Source organism: Neodiprion lecontei, chromosome 3 (genome assembly GCF_021901455.1).
Source record: "Neodiprion lecontei isolate iyNeoLeco1 chromosome 3, iyNeoLeco1.1, whole genome shotgun sequence".
Lineage (NCBI taxonomy): Eukaryota > Metazoa > Arthropoda > Insecta > Hymenoptera > Diprionidae > Neodiprion > Neodiprion lecontei.
Window position 1 is genome coordinate 37,603,763 of NC_060262.1, and position 16,052 is coordinate 37,619,814.

General features: G+C 38.7%; 2 protein-coding genes across 9 annotated transcripts; one reads left to right on the forward strand and one right to left on the reverse strand.

Moving 5' to 3' along the window:
• Window positions 1-100: 100 nt before the first annotated feature.
• Window positions 101-2,173, forward strand: LOC107225371 (NF-kappa-B inhibitor-interacting Ras-like protein). The gene is made up of 3 exons (XM_015665816.2): window positions 101-274; window positions 349-474; window positions 786-2,173. Exons 2-3 carry the CDS (start codon window positions 376-378, stop codon window positions 1,290-1,292), a joined length of 606 nt encoding a protein of 201 aa, XP_015521302.1. The 5' UTR covers window positions 101-274; window positions 349-375; the 3' UTR covers window positions 1,293-2,173.
• Window positions 1,858-15,104, reverse strand: LOC107225368 (fatty acid 2-hydroxylase). 8 transcript variants are annotated; one of them, XM_015665812.2, is made up of 8 exons: window positions 14,304-14,850; window positions 12,001-12,072; window positions 7,012-7,443; window positions 4,247-4,472; window positions 3,573-3,733; window positions 3,194-3,326; window positions 2,869-2,988; window positions 1,858-2,412 (listed from the first exon to the last, which is right to left on the reverse strand). In XM_015665812.2, the coding sequence occupies exons 1-8, from the start codon at window positions 14,352-14,354 to the stop codon at window positions 2,327-2,329; spliced, it is 1,281 nt and encodes a 426-aa protein (XP_015521298.2). In that variant the 5' UTR covers window positions 14,355-14,850; the 3' UTR covers window positions 1,858-2,326. The 8 variants fall into 8 exon arrangements, with proteins under 8 accessions (XP_015521298.2, XP_046591081.1, XP_046591085.1 ...); XM_046735125.1 differs by having other exon boundaries at window positions 7,012-7,527; XM_046735129.1 differs by lacking the exons at window positions 12,001-12,072; window positions 14,304-14,850 and adding an exon at window positions 14,857-15,104.
• Window positions 15,105-16,052: the final 948 nt, after the last annotated feature.

The following is a 16,052-nucleotide window of genomic DNA, read 5'->3' on the forward strand; positions in this document are numbered from 1 at the left end:
GAACATTCAAGCCGCGTTTCGATGAAGACGTTACCCGAGAAACCTCGTCGATGTCGTTAGTTGTAAACTACAAAGTGGTCGATGTTAACCATAATGTTGATTCGTTCCGAGAGAAAAGAGGTTAACAGGAACGGAGGACAGAAAAACATGAATCGTATGCAAATTTGCGTGACAGAACAAACCATTTTGCACAGTTAAATAGACGGCAACAGGCTACGTAGTCTGACGGCTAGAAGTGTGATGTTGCTGTTGATTAGTTAACAACCGATATTCGGTATGTATTCGTCGAATTGCACAATTTTACTGGATTTATACTGAAGATGTGAACATTTGTTTTACCCAATCTAGGTAAACCGATCGGGTCCGCTATCGAAAATGGGAAAAACTACTCGAGTGGTGGTGTGCGGAATGAAGGGAGTAGGGAAGACTGCTCTCTTGGAACAACTCATCTATGGAAACGTAACCACAAACTCCGTAAGATCATCATATGGATAACAATATTCTTTTTCTGTTAGACCGTTCAAATTTATCAGCCCAACTGCGCTTCGCCTTGTTCATAAAAAGAAATAATTATTGCTTGAAGAATCTCCTCTATTTTTACTTTAGGGTTTGTACACATTGTCAACAAAGATTTTTCTAAATTAGAATACAACGCTATTCAGTACTTATCTGACTACCATAAAGTAGATGTATATATCCTTATTTATTTGTTATAAATAATGTAAGTACTGTGGCTGTAGCGAATGGTTGAGACAAAACGAGAAAAAAACTAATTTTTATTCCAGGAAATTCATCCTACTATCGAAGATATTTACGTTGCAAATATAGAGACAGATCGAGGTACAAAGGAAAAGGTACGATTTTATGATACAGCTGGATTGGAACCACTACAGACGAATGCAAGTAGCCCACAGTTGGCACGGCACTACCTTGGCTTTGCCGATGGGTATGTGCTTGTATACGATACTGCAAAACCTGAATCTCTAGACGTTTTATTTCCGCTGAAAAAAGACATAGACAAACACAAAGATAAAAAAGAAATCACTATTATCGTTATTGGAAATCGTACAAAACCTGACGTTGAGTTGAATAATTTGGAAAACACTGCTAGCAAAGCAGCCAACTGGTGTACGAGAGAAAAACTGAGGCATTATGAGGTAAACGTATTGGACAGACCAAGTCTGTATGATGCCTTTGTTCATTTATCGTCAAAATTGAATCCACCACCCAACAAAAGCACGTTTCCCCAGCTCAGTATGGGTCGAAAAACTATAAAGGCTGAGGCACCGTGAATTTTTTCTTTTAATTCAAACTACTTGGAGCCATTTCAATCTGAATTAGTTTCACTTTTCATAACCCACAGTTATGCATTGACTGCATTCTATGTTCATTCTAATTTTATCTGAAATTTTTTCGGATCTCTTATTTATAGAAGGGCCTCTCAAGCCCTTTCTTACTTCCCAACTGTGAGTAACAAATTATTACCAAACTTGTGCCAGAAACTTGTTCCCAGTTACACTATGCAATTATATCACTAATGTTGAATACTATGTTTATTATGTATTTATGATAAATATTTTATCCCTATACAATTGAGATTTGCGGATTTACACGAATCGTATTATCTTAGCATTTAAAGAATAGGATAAATCTCACATGACTGGCTATGTAACTGCAAATATAAGCATCTAACTTTGTGTTTCCTCTCAAGTTGGTACGCTTTATTTTGTTCAAAATCGTAATGTATGAATAATTCTTTGAATTGCACATAGTAACATTATCAACAATAGTTTGTGAACTTGAAATTTTACATTCCATTGCAGGATACTTTCATTTGATTCTGACTAATTTTAAATCATGGCTGAAAATGTATCTGGTAGCGTGTCGATTCGAATTATTAATGTACGTGAAACACTCTGGTACTTAATCAATTTATTCAGAAAGTAATAATCTCTCTCAAAAACTTCGTATACATAGTATACAATATAGTAAAAACAAAGAGCATACATATTAATTACACTTATAAATTATGTTTTCATGACACTTGTTCCTTAATACATGTACTTAAAAAAAATCTCATACTGATATTAATTTAATGAAATACAATATTATTGTTATTGAATCGTGTCGCATAACGATGTACATAAATTTTGAATACATTATTTATTTCGTACTTGTACTCCGATTTATCATTACTCTATTCGTAATACGATAAAAACACATTATCTTTACCATTAGAGTTATTATTATAACAATAAAACATACACAAAATTGTATTGAAAATAGAATAACATTTTACGTTCGTCAGCACAGTATTGCTTGAACTTTACCATTCGATCGCCTTCTTCAAATTTCTCAACGTTATCGCCGTGCCGAAAACGTAATCCCACAGTCTGCTGCTTATACCGAAACCTGAAATTAACATTACACGATATTATGCAATCTTTGAAGAAAAAAAGCATCGAACGAAATACGGGATCCCGAGCCGCATTTTTTCTCAGACGTTAGAGTCGCGCGGGTCCGTCAAGGGACTCTGTAGAGTTTCGCATCAAATTTCTAGGGGCTCTGAATCGGGAGTAAGGTACCCAACACTCTGTACGAGATCAGCGAACGTGCGCGGTACTTTGTCTCTGTAAACGCAATGCGTGTGAGCCTAAATCAACGTGTTACCGGCTTTAAAATAGGCCGAACATGTCTCGGTGGTAAGGGTTGAGCAAATTTTACCATCGATCCAAAGTATTTCGCATTGTCAACCAAGCAGGGATCGATGTTATTATCTGTCGTGGGACTCAAACTTTCGAAGTATCGAATTTTGATCAACATGCGAATACAGTTGTCAACGAAGAACTATAACATTGAATGAATTACCTTCATCGTGATATGAAAAGTGGTGATAGTTGTGATACCTCTTCATCACGTACATATAAGTTTCAGCTTTCGGCGATCCGTAATGCAAGTAGTAGTGCGTCATGTCGTAGCACAAGTAGCCTGGAAGGGTTTCAATACTATTGTAAACAATGTTGGAACCGATCCGTTTTAGTGTATCCTCAGGGCATGATAGACTGACTGCTGACAAGTTATAAATCGCAATTGCGATAGTGGTAAGACTCAAGTGCAACTCTGGTGTTACACTTGAAGTGCACAATGGTGTTGGGGATAAAGTGTTTGGAACGGTGTAGAGACTTATACTAACCGATTGCGACTCCACCTGCTGCGAAGTTCATCATCGCAACGGGAAACACCATCTCGTAAGCAGTGTAAAAGACAACGGCCAACAGCATCGCAGGGACCGGGGGAAATACCAGTCTCTGTTCATCAAACGGCGCCTGACGATACGTATGATGAAAGCACACGAGTTAGACAAATATTTTCATACCCGATGTCATTTTACGCATTTTGGACTATCGAAATGATGTTAAAAACAAACTGTAGACGTTCTGCAATTTCATTCGTCTAATTCGAATTTTGGTAAATCAGTATTGCTGAAGCTGATGATGAGTTTATTACGTGATTGGAATGATATTGATTGAACGTTACCAATGAAAAACTTTTGGTAACACACGTGAACTCACTTTATGGTGGAGACCATGCAGAAGAAAATGTAGCGTTATGAAAATCTTTGAGTCCGCTGGGGGTTTCATGTGAAACAGCTTTCGATGTAGCGTGTATTCAAGGAAAGTCCACAAGAGGATGCCCCAACTAATGGCAAATGAAATTTGCGGTATGGAATCGACTGCCAAACAGAAAATATTAGGTCTTCAGGAACGTTCCAATTTCAGAACGAACACTCAACACACAAGCATGCTACGCTCGAAAAATCGCCGTGACCTTTGCAGGTTACTCGATTGTTTCATTGGTTTAATTTATTGATGTATGAATTGATCGTGGGTAATTGAACGTGGCTCAATGGGTGGTCGTTATTGTACTGTCGTGATCGACAATTGCAGGAATAAATGCTCGGATCAAAATTCAACATGCACGTTAGATGGCCACCGCACAGCCATGGACCATCTCGACATTGGATAGGCGCCATTGATTACCACGAAGACGCCACATAAATTTTTGTCAACCGAACTGACGATAAAATATTTAAGATTCTCAGGGAGCTTAACCACCCTGATCGTCTCTTTTGCCATCTTTGAGGACGTAATATATGTGTAAATACTTTGTGGTATTCTTAGGTAATTTGCATGGTGCGTCGTCGTGAAAAAACTTAAGCTTCCGATTGAGATATTGACAAGCGTACCAAAATTTCCTTTGAGATCTATCGAGCAACCCCGATATAGAAGGAAAAAGATTATTGGGATCCAGACAGCGGGTACCATGTACCATGGGGTGACTGTGAGACGTTCGAGGCCGTTTGATGCGAAGAGACGGATGGGCCTGTTTACTGGAAGATTCACCCATTCCCAGTAACGATCCCCTAGAGAGCCGACCTGCGACAACAGTGGAGCATTCCAGTCGACCAATCTCTGGAAAATGAAAACTGTCGTTGGAGAATTTGCAAATTAGCATCACCGTCTTCGACCAATTTATCCGCGAGAGTTTCTTTCGCTTCTCGAATTTGGCTAATTCGTTCAATGGGTTGTCCTCAAATCACCCTCTCTTTGAACCATTAATTGGATGTTCTTCATCAATAATTTTTTCTAATTTTTTAATTTCCAATCAATCTAGTTACATGGCACCTTATGTGACAAGAGTTTATAAATGTATGAGAAGTGAACCGGTGTTGGATTCGTGTCGGATTTCGATTTGTTAGTAGTATGTAAAAAGGCGGAATTCGGTCAGAATTGTTACTACTGATACTGTTGTAGATCTGCGCAGGAAACTTCGTCTAGATATTTTTCTGATTAGAGTGAAAAATCGGCAACCTATAAGGTTTCGAAGACCTCCTTAGACAAAAACTGTCTCCGCGCAGCAATGAATATCGATTTCTTTACGGTAAAGGAAAAATTGCTAACCAAGACGGCTAAGCCTTTTTACACGCATAGCCTGACTCTCGTTAATTCGCAACGATCTATACGTGTATTCGTTTTCATAGAGTAATAAGCACAGACATGTCTGTATATTTTTTTATTACAAGATCAATAAGTCGAGTATCACTTATGGATTATTGATTAGTTGTTACACTACTCTGAACTAGAATGTTCCCTTTGCGATACCGAGTTTCTGTATATGTATGGCAAATGGAATCAGGGTAATGCCGGGCGTCCAATTTATCAAAACAGGGAAGAATTAGTCAGGTGTATTCTCCGAGAGGGTGAAAAATGTCACAAGTAATCGGAGAAACGGCGACCCGGTTACACACATCCTGGTTACACGTCAGTGAGTGAAGTGTGCGTTTATCGACGGTCCGTATGCAGTGACCGCTTATCAGAGATAATCGTCCAGATAGAAGAATGACGTGTCTTCAGAGACTGAATTATCCAAATGCCTCACGTGTAAGCACGCACACCTATACCTTCTGGGGTTATATCATTACGGTGACATAAGTTAACGCGTGCCCCAATTAAACAAATATACGTATACGTTTTCACGTGAAATTGGTTATCAGCGGTATACCGGAGGTATCTGGATGTAATCGCTGATTCCGAAAAAGACACGTCATAGGACAAGTTCTGTGTCAGCGGTACAACCATCCACACCTATGATTAACTGCGCAACTGTTTGACGGTAATGTGCAGTGCCGGTTGTAGCAAAACTGGCGCCTCGGGCCGAGGTCATATGGCGCTCCTTTCCAAAAGGACAAATTAGCAGCTTTCTGCTTGAACCATTCATGCGGATATAAATTAATGAACCCGTTTGAGAACTTTTAAGACTTTCCTTCAGCTTCGCGCAGAGCCAACGACTTGGACGTAGACAGTTTTTATAGCTCCTGTCTTTACACTTTTTTAAAATACTCTTTTCCTCTTTTGGATTTTTTCTTTTTTTATTTTGGTCACAGAACGTAGGTCTGAAAAATATTGTAACTCTTTCTCGGTTGGTATTGTTTTTTTTTTTTTTTTTGTGCATCTTTCAAATTATTTTTTGTTAAGACAATGAAGGTTGAACCAATGGTTTTGAAGATAAGTAGAGCTTAGCGAAATTTCACTTTTCGTTGCTTTTTGTCAGCCAATACCTGAACTAAATTAGGAAAATCTAACTAATCGGTAATTTCGTTTTCGATCGAAATGATTCCCTGATCTTCTTTTTTCACTCACTGTACACTTTCAGCGCTGCCTCACCTCCTCTATCTTACTATCTCTATGCGGACCGCACTAACAATAAGCATCGGCGCCACCATGGATTTGTCGCCCAGGCGATCACCCGACCGCGCTTTATACACGAAAAAAAAATGTAAAGTACGTTTTATTTTTAATTGTATCGAAGCGTATTTTAACTCGCACTATTGGTTTTGCAACTCTTATTATCGGATTTGTGAATCCTGTCGCAATTGATGTAGATTTAACTCCAAGAAAGTGCTGTCCGTATATTCACCACAGGAGATGTAACATATACGATATTTTACTTTCCGTGTACTTAACGTCACTACCCAAACACCGGCACTTCGTGACATTATCTGATAACTTGGTAAATCCCCCCAAGTTGCGATGTTATTGTAGTGCCTCATAGAATCGTCACTATTTACGTTATGCATGGAATTTCGTGTTTCACAACAATGACAACATTTCATCTGTTAGAAAAGTACTAACATACAGCAAATGTTATATACAATTATAATGTAATACACCCCACACACCATACTTGGACGCAGCGCAATTAAATATATTATAAACACCCTACAACCCTGCGCACGAGTTCGTACTCGTGCAAGGACAATTCCCACTGAAACACAAATCTATATGCACGCCTATCTAAGGAAATAAATCTGAATATAAAATTGTACGCAATAGCCTGAGGAATTCATTAATACGTAACGGTATAAAATTCTTCAAGGATAGAAGGAATAAAGAGCAATCTGTCCTCGATGATAGATTGTATGACAAGAGTGAATAATTGGTGGTCACTTACTTCGATTTCCTGGTACTCCTCTTGATTACTTTGTACGAATTCCTCAAAGAGATGAAAGGCTGCGATGGAATGAGAGTTCGTAACCATCGCTTCATCGACGTTCAAGCCCTTGTATGGTTTCATGATCCTGCTTCCCCCGGGATGTTTTTTTAGAAGGTTCTGAATGTCGTACTTTCGCCCCTTATATTTCACTATGAACTCGTGAGGATTTTCGGTTACATTATCCGCCTGATACACCCTGGTTATTCCATTGTGTGGCGTAACTTTCGGTTCAACACGACTTTCAGATTTTTCAACCATTCTGGTATCCTTTTCCTGGCTTTGATTGTAGACAACTGGAGTTTCACCATGCAGGATGAAACCTTCATCGGTAGAGGCAGCGAATAAATCTCTGCCAGTTAAGAGTGAATCTCGCGATGTCTTGTATTGTGTCTGTGCACACGTACAAGTGAATTTCGCATGATGAATTCTCAAAGACGAGAGCATACTTTTCAAATGTTTTGTGACGAAATGATTCTTTATTCAAAATTGTTGTGGGTGAAATAGCAGTGGAAGATTACAGTTAAATCGAAAGTAACGAAAAACATTATTATGAAATATTCCGTTGACAGTTGATACACGTATTCACACACTCTCAACGTCGTATGGCTACGGCTGAAACACCTGCGATAGCATTTTGGTTGTCAAACGATTCACGGCACTTAAATACCACTAGAATTTATTTCACCCACAACAAAGAAGCAGCCCGAATAGGTCAATTGCAACTCCGTTGTTGGTTAATCTCTATTTATTGATATTTTACGACGCGAAAATTCAGTGATAGAAGATGGCGCCACCGTTATCTTTTCGGCTCGGCGTTGGGCTGGCGAGCATAGAGGTATTATAACTGGCGAGGCAGAGCCACAGCCGATCATAAATTTCCGTGGGCCCCGTTCGCTTTACACGTAACCCATGCACAACTTGTGTAGTACACTACGTACACTACATATATACAGCTTGAGTGGGTTAGCCGCTGTAAGCAGGCCCGATAGTGTCGAGTAATCCATCTTTGACTCTCGATCGATATGAAGAATCGACGCTGAAATATCCAGGTAAGTATTTGAACAAAACATGTGAAACTATTTATAAGTATTATAATTTGCCAGATCGTCGTATTGGCCATATATATGAAATGCATATCAATTTTGAACAACTCGTGAGGATAACGATACGTAATTTGCGTGTATAACTTAAAACTTATCATTGTTTACCTGTGACGAAAATCTTCACCGACATATAATTGAAAAGCGACAATGAGATCCATTGACAAATTATTCTCAAGTACATTATTCGTTATTCTGCTTTCGACTTTCGATATAGAACGTTATTGTCAGACTTGCCGTCAAATGTTTGGGGATACATACTTTAGCTCCAATATTACGAAAACAAAGTTTGAATCGTGAAATATGTTACCTAGTGGAATAAAAACTGGTTAAGGTTACTGCAGTTATAGTTTATAAATCTAATCAGAAAATTTAATTTTATGAATGTTAATAATCAAATCAACATTTGTCAAGTAGTATTCCGAAACGCGATAGAAAAAATTATGTCGGTTGTGATTGAGCCAGGATTGTATGACAGGGTCTTTAAGGCGACTTCACAACTTAGTTGGCATGCTGAAAGTTTTCTGTATAATGTAGAAATAGTCTTGACCTGAAAAGTTTATGTAAAAAGGATCTTGGATATGTAGGTCATCTAAACAACAATATAGTTTGCATGAACGTTTTGACCCTAATTTCGGGTCATCCTCAGGACGGTTTAATTGAATTTTTGCTATGGACAAACAGAAACCTTATTTTTACAACTTGCAGGTAGGCGAAGGTGCAAATAAAATAACTTGAAAAATTAATGATAACTAACCTTGTAAGCGAAACACCATCACAAACGATTCACCTCATTTGAATGGTAAATATATTATGTACAAACATCAACAGAGGGGTAACAATGGACATGCCCGTTATTAACACTTACTTATATACAAATTGAAAGGAAAGGCGAAGAACGAATTTTAGTCTAAACATTACCAATGTTTTATGAATCCGGCTTGAAAAGGGTTTTTTTAATTTTCACCCTCCATCATTTCCATCTTTCGATCAAACTGAGTTGATCTTTAGTTAAAAAACAAATTAGAAATTATAGTGAAAGTTGAAAGACACATGTGTTCAAAATCATCTATGATTTCCTTCCTTCGCCTATCAGCAAGTTGTCAAAGTAGGGTTTCTGTTTGTCAATAGGAAAAATTCAATTAAACCGTCCTGAGGATGTACCGAAATTAGGGTCGAAACGTTGACGCAAATTATATTGTTGTTTTGATGACCTACGTATCCAAAATCCTTCTTACATTTTCTGTATAATTTCACTGTCGAAAGCTACAATGCTATCGTCAGAAAGTTCAACGGAGGAAAGCGTATTCATTACCAATATAACACTCAGTGTGCTGGGGATGTTGTACAATTCAACATACCAGAGTCGTACTCAAAGTTGAGTGCTACAATGGAAAAGAAGCCGTCTACCGAATTTCAACTACAAGTAATTTTTTTAATCCTCCCAATTATGATATGAAATTAAATAACGCGATAAAACTAAAAAAGTTTAGATTACACAGTTTATTTGCATCTTTATATGTTTTGTCTAAAAAATGTTATGCGCTACGTAATATGACACCAGCGCATAACAGCCGTGCTTCTTCGGAAGCATAATGAAGATTTGTTTTGAAATTTCTAGATGAAGTACCTTCATCTTCAAAAGACTGCTGTGCCAGGTATATACTGAACATGATTGAGATCTGCAGCTTATTCGCTTGATGGCTGGAAGAACGAAAGGCACAAAATGAATTCAGCAAGGGATCCAAGAAAGCACTGAGTTGAAAATGTACAAAATTGTACGAAGCGAATACTGCAAGACAACTTTGAGGGAGTCTATAATGTGTACGGTAACACCTCAAAAATGGTGCGATGTGGAAAGACTACGACCCTAAAGAGGATACTCTGCAGCATGGAAATGCGACAAAGATGATATGGAGTGAGTGTACGGATCTTAGTGATCATACTGGATGATAGGTAGCCATAGCTCAACATACCGCATAACTGATTTTCTGTATTTCATTTTCTCAAATTACAACTCATACGAGATATTGGAAAGCAATTTTGGAAATAATCGTTTCTTATTTTACAGGACGTATGACAGTGAAGGTTGATTGATGCGTTGGGTACACGCTTGATTTCGAAAGGGCCATAAGCATGACGATACAAGAAGCAATGCATGTAGCATTGTTCAGTATAATTATTAGACTGATCCTTAAAAAAGTTATTGTTGTATTTGAACCGGCTCAGCACGTCCTAGATCGGTTAAAAAGAAATTTTTAAAAATTGGTCCAAAATTTCAGCATTCTGGTTAAATTAAAACGGGTGCCTGTGAGCATAAATTCATTTTGAGTTTCGAATTTGGGCAAGAACCGCTAATAATCACTGATGATGAAAAATCTATGTAAAAAACGAACTATTCACATCAGCTATTTGAACAGTATTTTCATTGTAGCCGGGAAATGAAGAAAAAAGACCAGTGTAAGGCTACGTTATTATGTCAAATAGTGACATATCTCTGTGTAAGCAATTATTACTATGAATCATCAACAAGTTTGTTATTGACTTATTCTTTTGAATCGAACAATCTGTTGCATGCGTTGATTAGACGTGAAGTAGTTTTCTGTTCTGGAACACAATACAGAAATAAAAGCAAAGAAAACTATACATCGTTACAACTGCATCAGTCTTTGATACCAAAGAATTGATGTTCTGCACATGTTCTCGTCAATGAAAATTTCAGAAATTTGGGACCCCGAAGGCACCATAACTGTTTTTGCATATGTGTACGCTCCTGACCGCGGAAGTTCCTACGTTGATCACCAACTCTGCTGTCGACTACAAAAATGTCGGCCACGGTGGTTCACTCGTTACCCATGATTATTTCCTCAAATTGGAGTACTGTCGTATTTCACTGAAGAACGCTTCCTCAGCAACTGTTTGGAATAAAACGTTTCCTTTTGTTCCAATCGAGCTGACGGACGAAGAATATCTCTACCGCAAACTCCGTCCGCGTCGAGAAACATTTCTCACATCATATTTAAGATAGTAACGTTATCGTAAAGTCGTAACGGGTCATGCTGAGGAAAAACCTTAATTTTGCGATTTTAGAATAGTTTGAAATTCAGTAAACTCTAGTAAAACAAGACACACTCATATTTCGAAATTTTAGTTCCTTAATTGCGAAATTAAGAAAATGGTGATTGTTTTTCCAATACTTCGTTACGCCAACGTTACTAACTTCAACCTCGTTTTCTTACTACATGCCTCATCTACTGCCTTACCGAATGGAACTGCGATATTTCAGTTATAAGTTTGCGGTTAAATTAATGTTATTTTACCAGCTATAATCGTATATAATCCACATATAATAATTATACGTGAATGGCGTCATCATATGGAAGATTAAAGCCCCGCTATTAATTTTACGTTTAAACGCGAGTCTGACAATTTAAAGGTGCATGAGTCACGTGTATTTGTAACATATTTTTGTACGGAATCTTTCGCGGGATGCTAGGTTGAAATTTTACTATTCTGGTTCAACATGGTCTATGTAGAGTACACGATCTGAGTTAAAACTGTGAAAATTTTCCCAGCACGTAAAGTAACGGTGTCAGGCGCGTCAATGAGTCAAATGACCCACAATCAGCATGAGGTGGAGGCCAAATTTTCACAACATTCTACGTCACAGCTGTGACGACAGAAGGTGGCGAACAAAATCTAGGAATATTCGTTGTAAAGCAGATTTTAGGTGAGAAAAAAATGACGAGTGAACGAAAAAATTAACGTCACAAACTGATGAGTGATTTTTCGAGTCTTAAGCCTTGCATTCGTCGCTCTACCGAGCAGGGTGATAATTTTACGTTACCTTTCGTTGCAAAATCCTGCGTAACGCGTAACAATACTGAACACGTGTCAAGCAGATCGAGTGCTGAAAAATCTTTCGAAAATTGATTGATTCTGTTAATCAACACGCTCCAAGTCCGCGGACGATTTGTTACATAATAACGCAGGAATGTACGGCGTTCACTTGGCTCGGATTGTGTAAAATTCGGAAATTGTCTCGCCGGCGAGAGCCTACCGTCATGACTGAAGCCCACGTCCATCGAATATGCCTTTTATCAATATCGATATCACGATATCTTTCTTTACACGGAGTCCGGTGTGGTGGGTGTAGATATATGTATTACTTCCATGACTAACTGAGCTCGCTCACGCGCGCGCTTTCGGCACGTAAAGATGCGTACGATTAGCAAGCACGTAATTTAGTAATTGTTATAAATCAGCCTTTAATTAAAGCTTGATACGAAAGTGGTGAAATTTATACGTCCCCGTTCCCTAATTCAAGGCTATAAGCTGCCGGGATCGGGGCTCGCAATCAACCCTGTTTCGACACTTTTCGTTATATCACGAAATTGGAAGAGGATACAATGAATAGTCTTACATGCCAGCCAGTTTTCTCCAAATACGAATGACAGTCTTCACATCGCGAAATTACAGAATTACGCTACTTGTGTGCGCGCAATTTTTACTACGCAGTCAGGGTGGAGCGCCGTTTCACGAGTTTTTAAAGTAGCTTAACTGCTAATTAATGTACCAGCGTGGGTGACGATGCGAATAGCGATGTACATTCGAGTGGCGGGAGAGTGAAAGAGATCGATATGGTACATCGTAGGGATAATGTGTCGAGCTGATGAAAAAGCTGTGCTTTCGGATCGAAGATATTCCACGAGTCTAACAACAAAAGAGTACGCATGGTACCTACGCGATTTCTTGTGATCATCTAAATATCAGCGGTGCGAGTGGCAAGGAATAGGTATCTTCTTTTTCCAATCTAAGGTAAGTGGAAATAAATATTTGTATTATCGTCAAACAGTTCTATCGGATTCTATAAAAAGCACTATGTTATGTTCAGACAGGCAACCGGTTGTAGAAGCAGAATTTGATATCGCAAATAACTGATCATGCTGAAGCTACCGCAAGGCAAAATATATACATGCAGCAAAACGTATATCAGCACAAAAAATTTTTTTAATGGAAATTATGTATATGAACTCTCCATGGGAACGATTTCTGGTAGTTTTAATACAAACGCTATCAAAATGAATTGCGATCAATTTTAATAATACCGATTTTTTTAGAAAAAAAAACATCGCTATTTGCTTCCTACAACGTCAACAGTCTTCAAGATTTCTTATACGTATTTAGATTTGATTTTTGACCAACTTATATGCCGAGTAGTCGCTAAAAGTTAACCGCTTCAAACAGATTCAAATACATATGAGCGTCAAGTGTTTTCTATAACATTTCAGTCAAAGGAAGATGCCAAAAATACACGGCTACTAAGCAATCCGTGCATTTATTATTGAAACTGTGCCAGATGATAGGTCACGTCACAATGATTGAAAGTGTCAACGGCACCAAATCTGTTACAGCTGTATGTTCGGAGGTATCGGTTTGAACCGAAGGACTGAACAAAATGATCTATGCCTCATTAATTGACTCGATCTGGTGACAGCGACTCATTCAGAGGACACGCGAATCAGGCTTACAGAATCATTTTCATTCCTAAAGGATAATCGAAAAAACTGATGAGATTCAGCCCTTAAAGTGGAGCACTAAACTTCGATATCCTCGAGCAGCCATTTCTTATTAAATCGATCCATTGGATTTGTTCAAGATCTCAACGTCATATTCAAATTAGTATGAGTTTTATTCGATAAAATACACGGATTGCACACTCTGACTTCTTCTTATTTATTCAGTTGCACGATATCCCTATCAATGATGACGTACGGAAAAAGTAAGAAATCGACAAGTCATTATGAAGGTAGGAGGTATGAACCACGGTTGGAAATTCCTCGCACACCGTCATATGCCAATGTCAGTTGTTTATCAGAGGCATTCATCATTTAGGACGTTGACTAAACGATCTACTCGCAGTTTAACGCCTGTCTAGGTATTTGTCACTGGCAGTGACTTGTCAGGCTGGCCATGGAGCAGCTTCATAATCCAGCTTATTGTTGGTGATCTGCCATTTCTTAATAATCACGCAATCGTATCTCTAAACTAAGCTGTCTGTAGGTATTTCCGGCGATTCACAATTCTCGATAAATCTTATCTCCGGCTTTAAGAAACTATAACTTGATTAAACTTAAACTGCAACACCACCTCGTCGCTAAACGTGATGTCTTCTCTGTGGAACCGCCTACGTGCAAGCATTTTTAGGTCTAGGTCTGGGTCTAGGCTTAGACTTGGATGACGTAGCTGCTGATGATTATAAATTAATCTCGAGTGCCCGACTTGGCTGTTTATACTCCGAGGGTAAATACCGCTGGAATCAAGGCGTTTGGAAAAGATCCATCGAGTATAAATTGCCGGGCACAGTGCCAAGGCCTATTTAATTATCGGTGGTACCAGAACCACGTTATCTAGGGCAAAAACGCAACCTCGACATTGGTGCGTGATGCACGTTGACTGTAGTGAAACACGATTCACTGTTGAATTCGAAAAAGTGCAAGGTACGAAATACACCGTCCAATTCACATGTCCGATCATTTATTCCAGCACTCTCGATTATCGTAGGATTTTCGTCTCTTCATCTGGAATAACTGGCGTCTTAGCAATATAAATGTACTACATTTGTAAACTAACGGACAACATCGACTTGAAATCCTTGTGTTTGGTCCGGTCTCGTTTACAATGATAACACACGAAATCTCACTCGTTATGTAGACGGCGGGGGTGAATTCAACCCTCTTGTTGGATATCCGGTAAGTCGGTGAAACTTGACACCTTTTAAAGAGAAACAGCAAAGCGCGATGGTCGCATAATCCAAACGGCACGTTTAAATTTTGAATCTTTTCATTATCAGTTGTTTCAACCACTTCGACGGACTCCGCTTTTTGCGACTCCACTAACTGCAGAATAGACCGTCAGTAACGACCTTGATCGGAGCACCGCACGAACAGCACTGTGTCTAGACATTCTGATGTACCGTTATTTTATATTTATCTATAAGCAAACTTGTGTCACGGCCAAATTATCCGGTTGCGTAATGCCTCCAAACCGCCGTTCAAAATACCCTGGTATGCAGAATTGAGGTGACTCGAGGTGTGATTACACCTTTCGATGCGACCGACGAGCCTATCGGCTCACTTTCTGTTTCGAATCCAGGCTGCTCAAAACTTGTGATAAAAACGTCAAAACCACAAATAACATTATTTGTTACGCTGGCCTAATCTCCGTGGGAAAGATTTAAAACGTACTTACACCGATACCTCGCCGCTTATATTTATAAATAAATATATTTAGGTACAAAATATATTTTCTACTGATCACGAGTTGGGAACCGGAATACGCGGACTGTACAGATGAAGATAATACAGCAGCATGGTTACGTAGCGTAGCTTAATTCCCTCAACTGACTAGGATTATTTGGTAAGCCCACGCAAGGAGGCAAAAAACCGTAGATGCGTGATAAAATGGCACGTCGTATCTTTCAAGTTCGATCCGATAATCATTCAACTGTAAAATTACTATTCAGAACCTTCTTTGAATTTCATGACCAAGTATATATTTACTCTCTTCATCGAAATACATCGGACGGACTTTGGTGGAATTCATAGTTGCTGAACAATCTGTCAAAGATTTTTCGACCAATGTGTGATACATGGTATACCTTTTTGCTGTCTTTCTAACGTCCGTTGGGTCAGAACTAGTTCTGGTGAGAATAAACAGTAAATAAAAATGAAGAAAAAAATAAAAACGAAGGAAAACTTCGCTACTTGGTATAGCGGGTAGTTTGCAAATTTAATTATCAGTCGCACCCAGATATTCCGTGAAAGTGAACAGTCTTTCACGCGATCTGCTACCGCAAGTAATAAAAACTACCACCAACGTGTATAACCTGCGAAAATC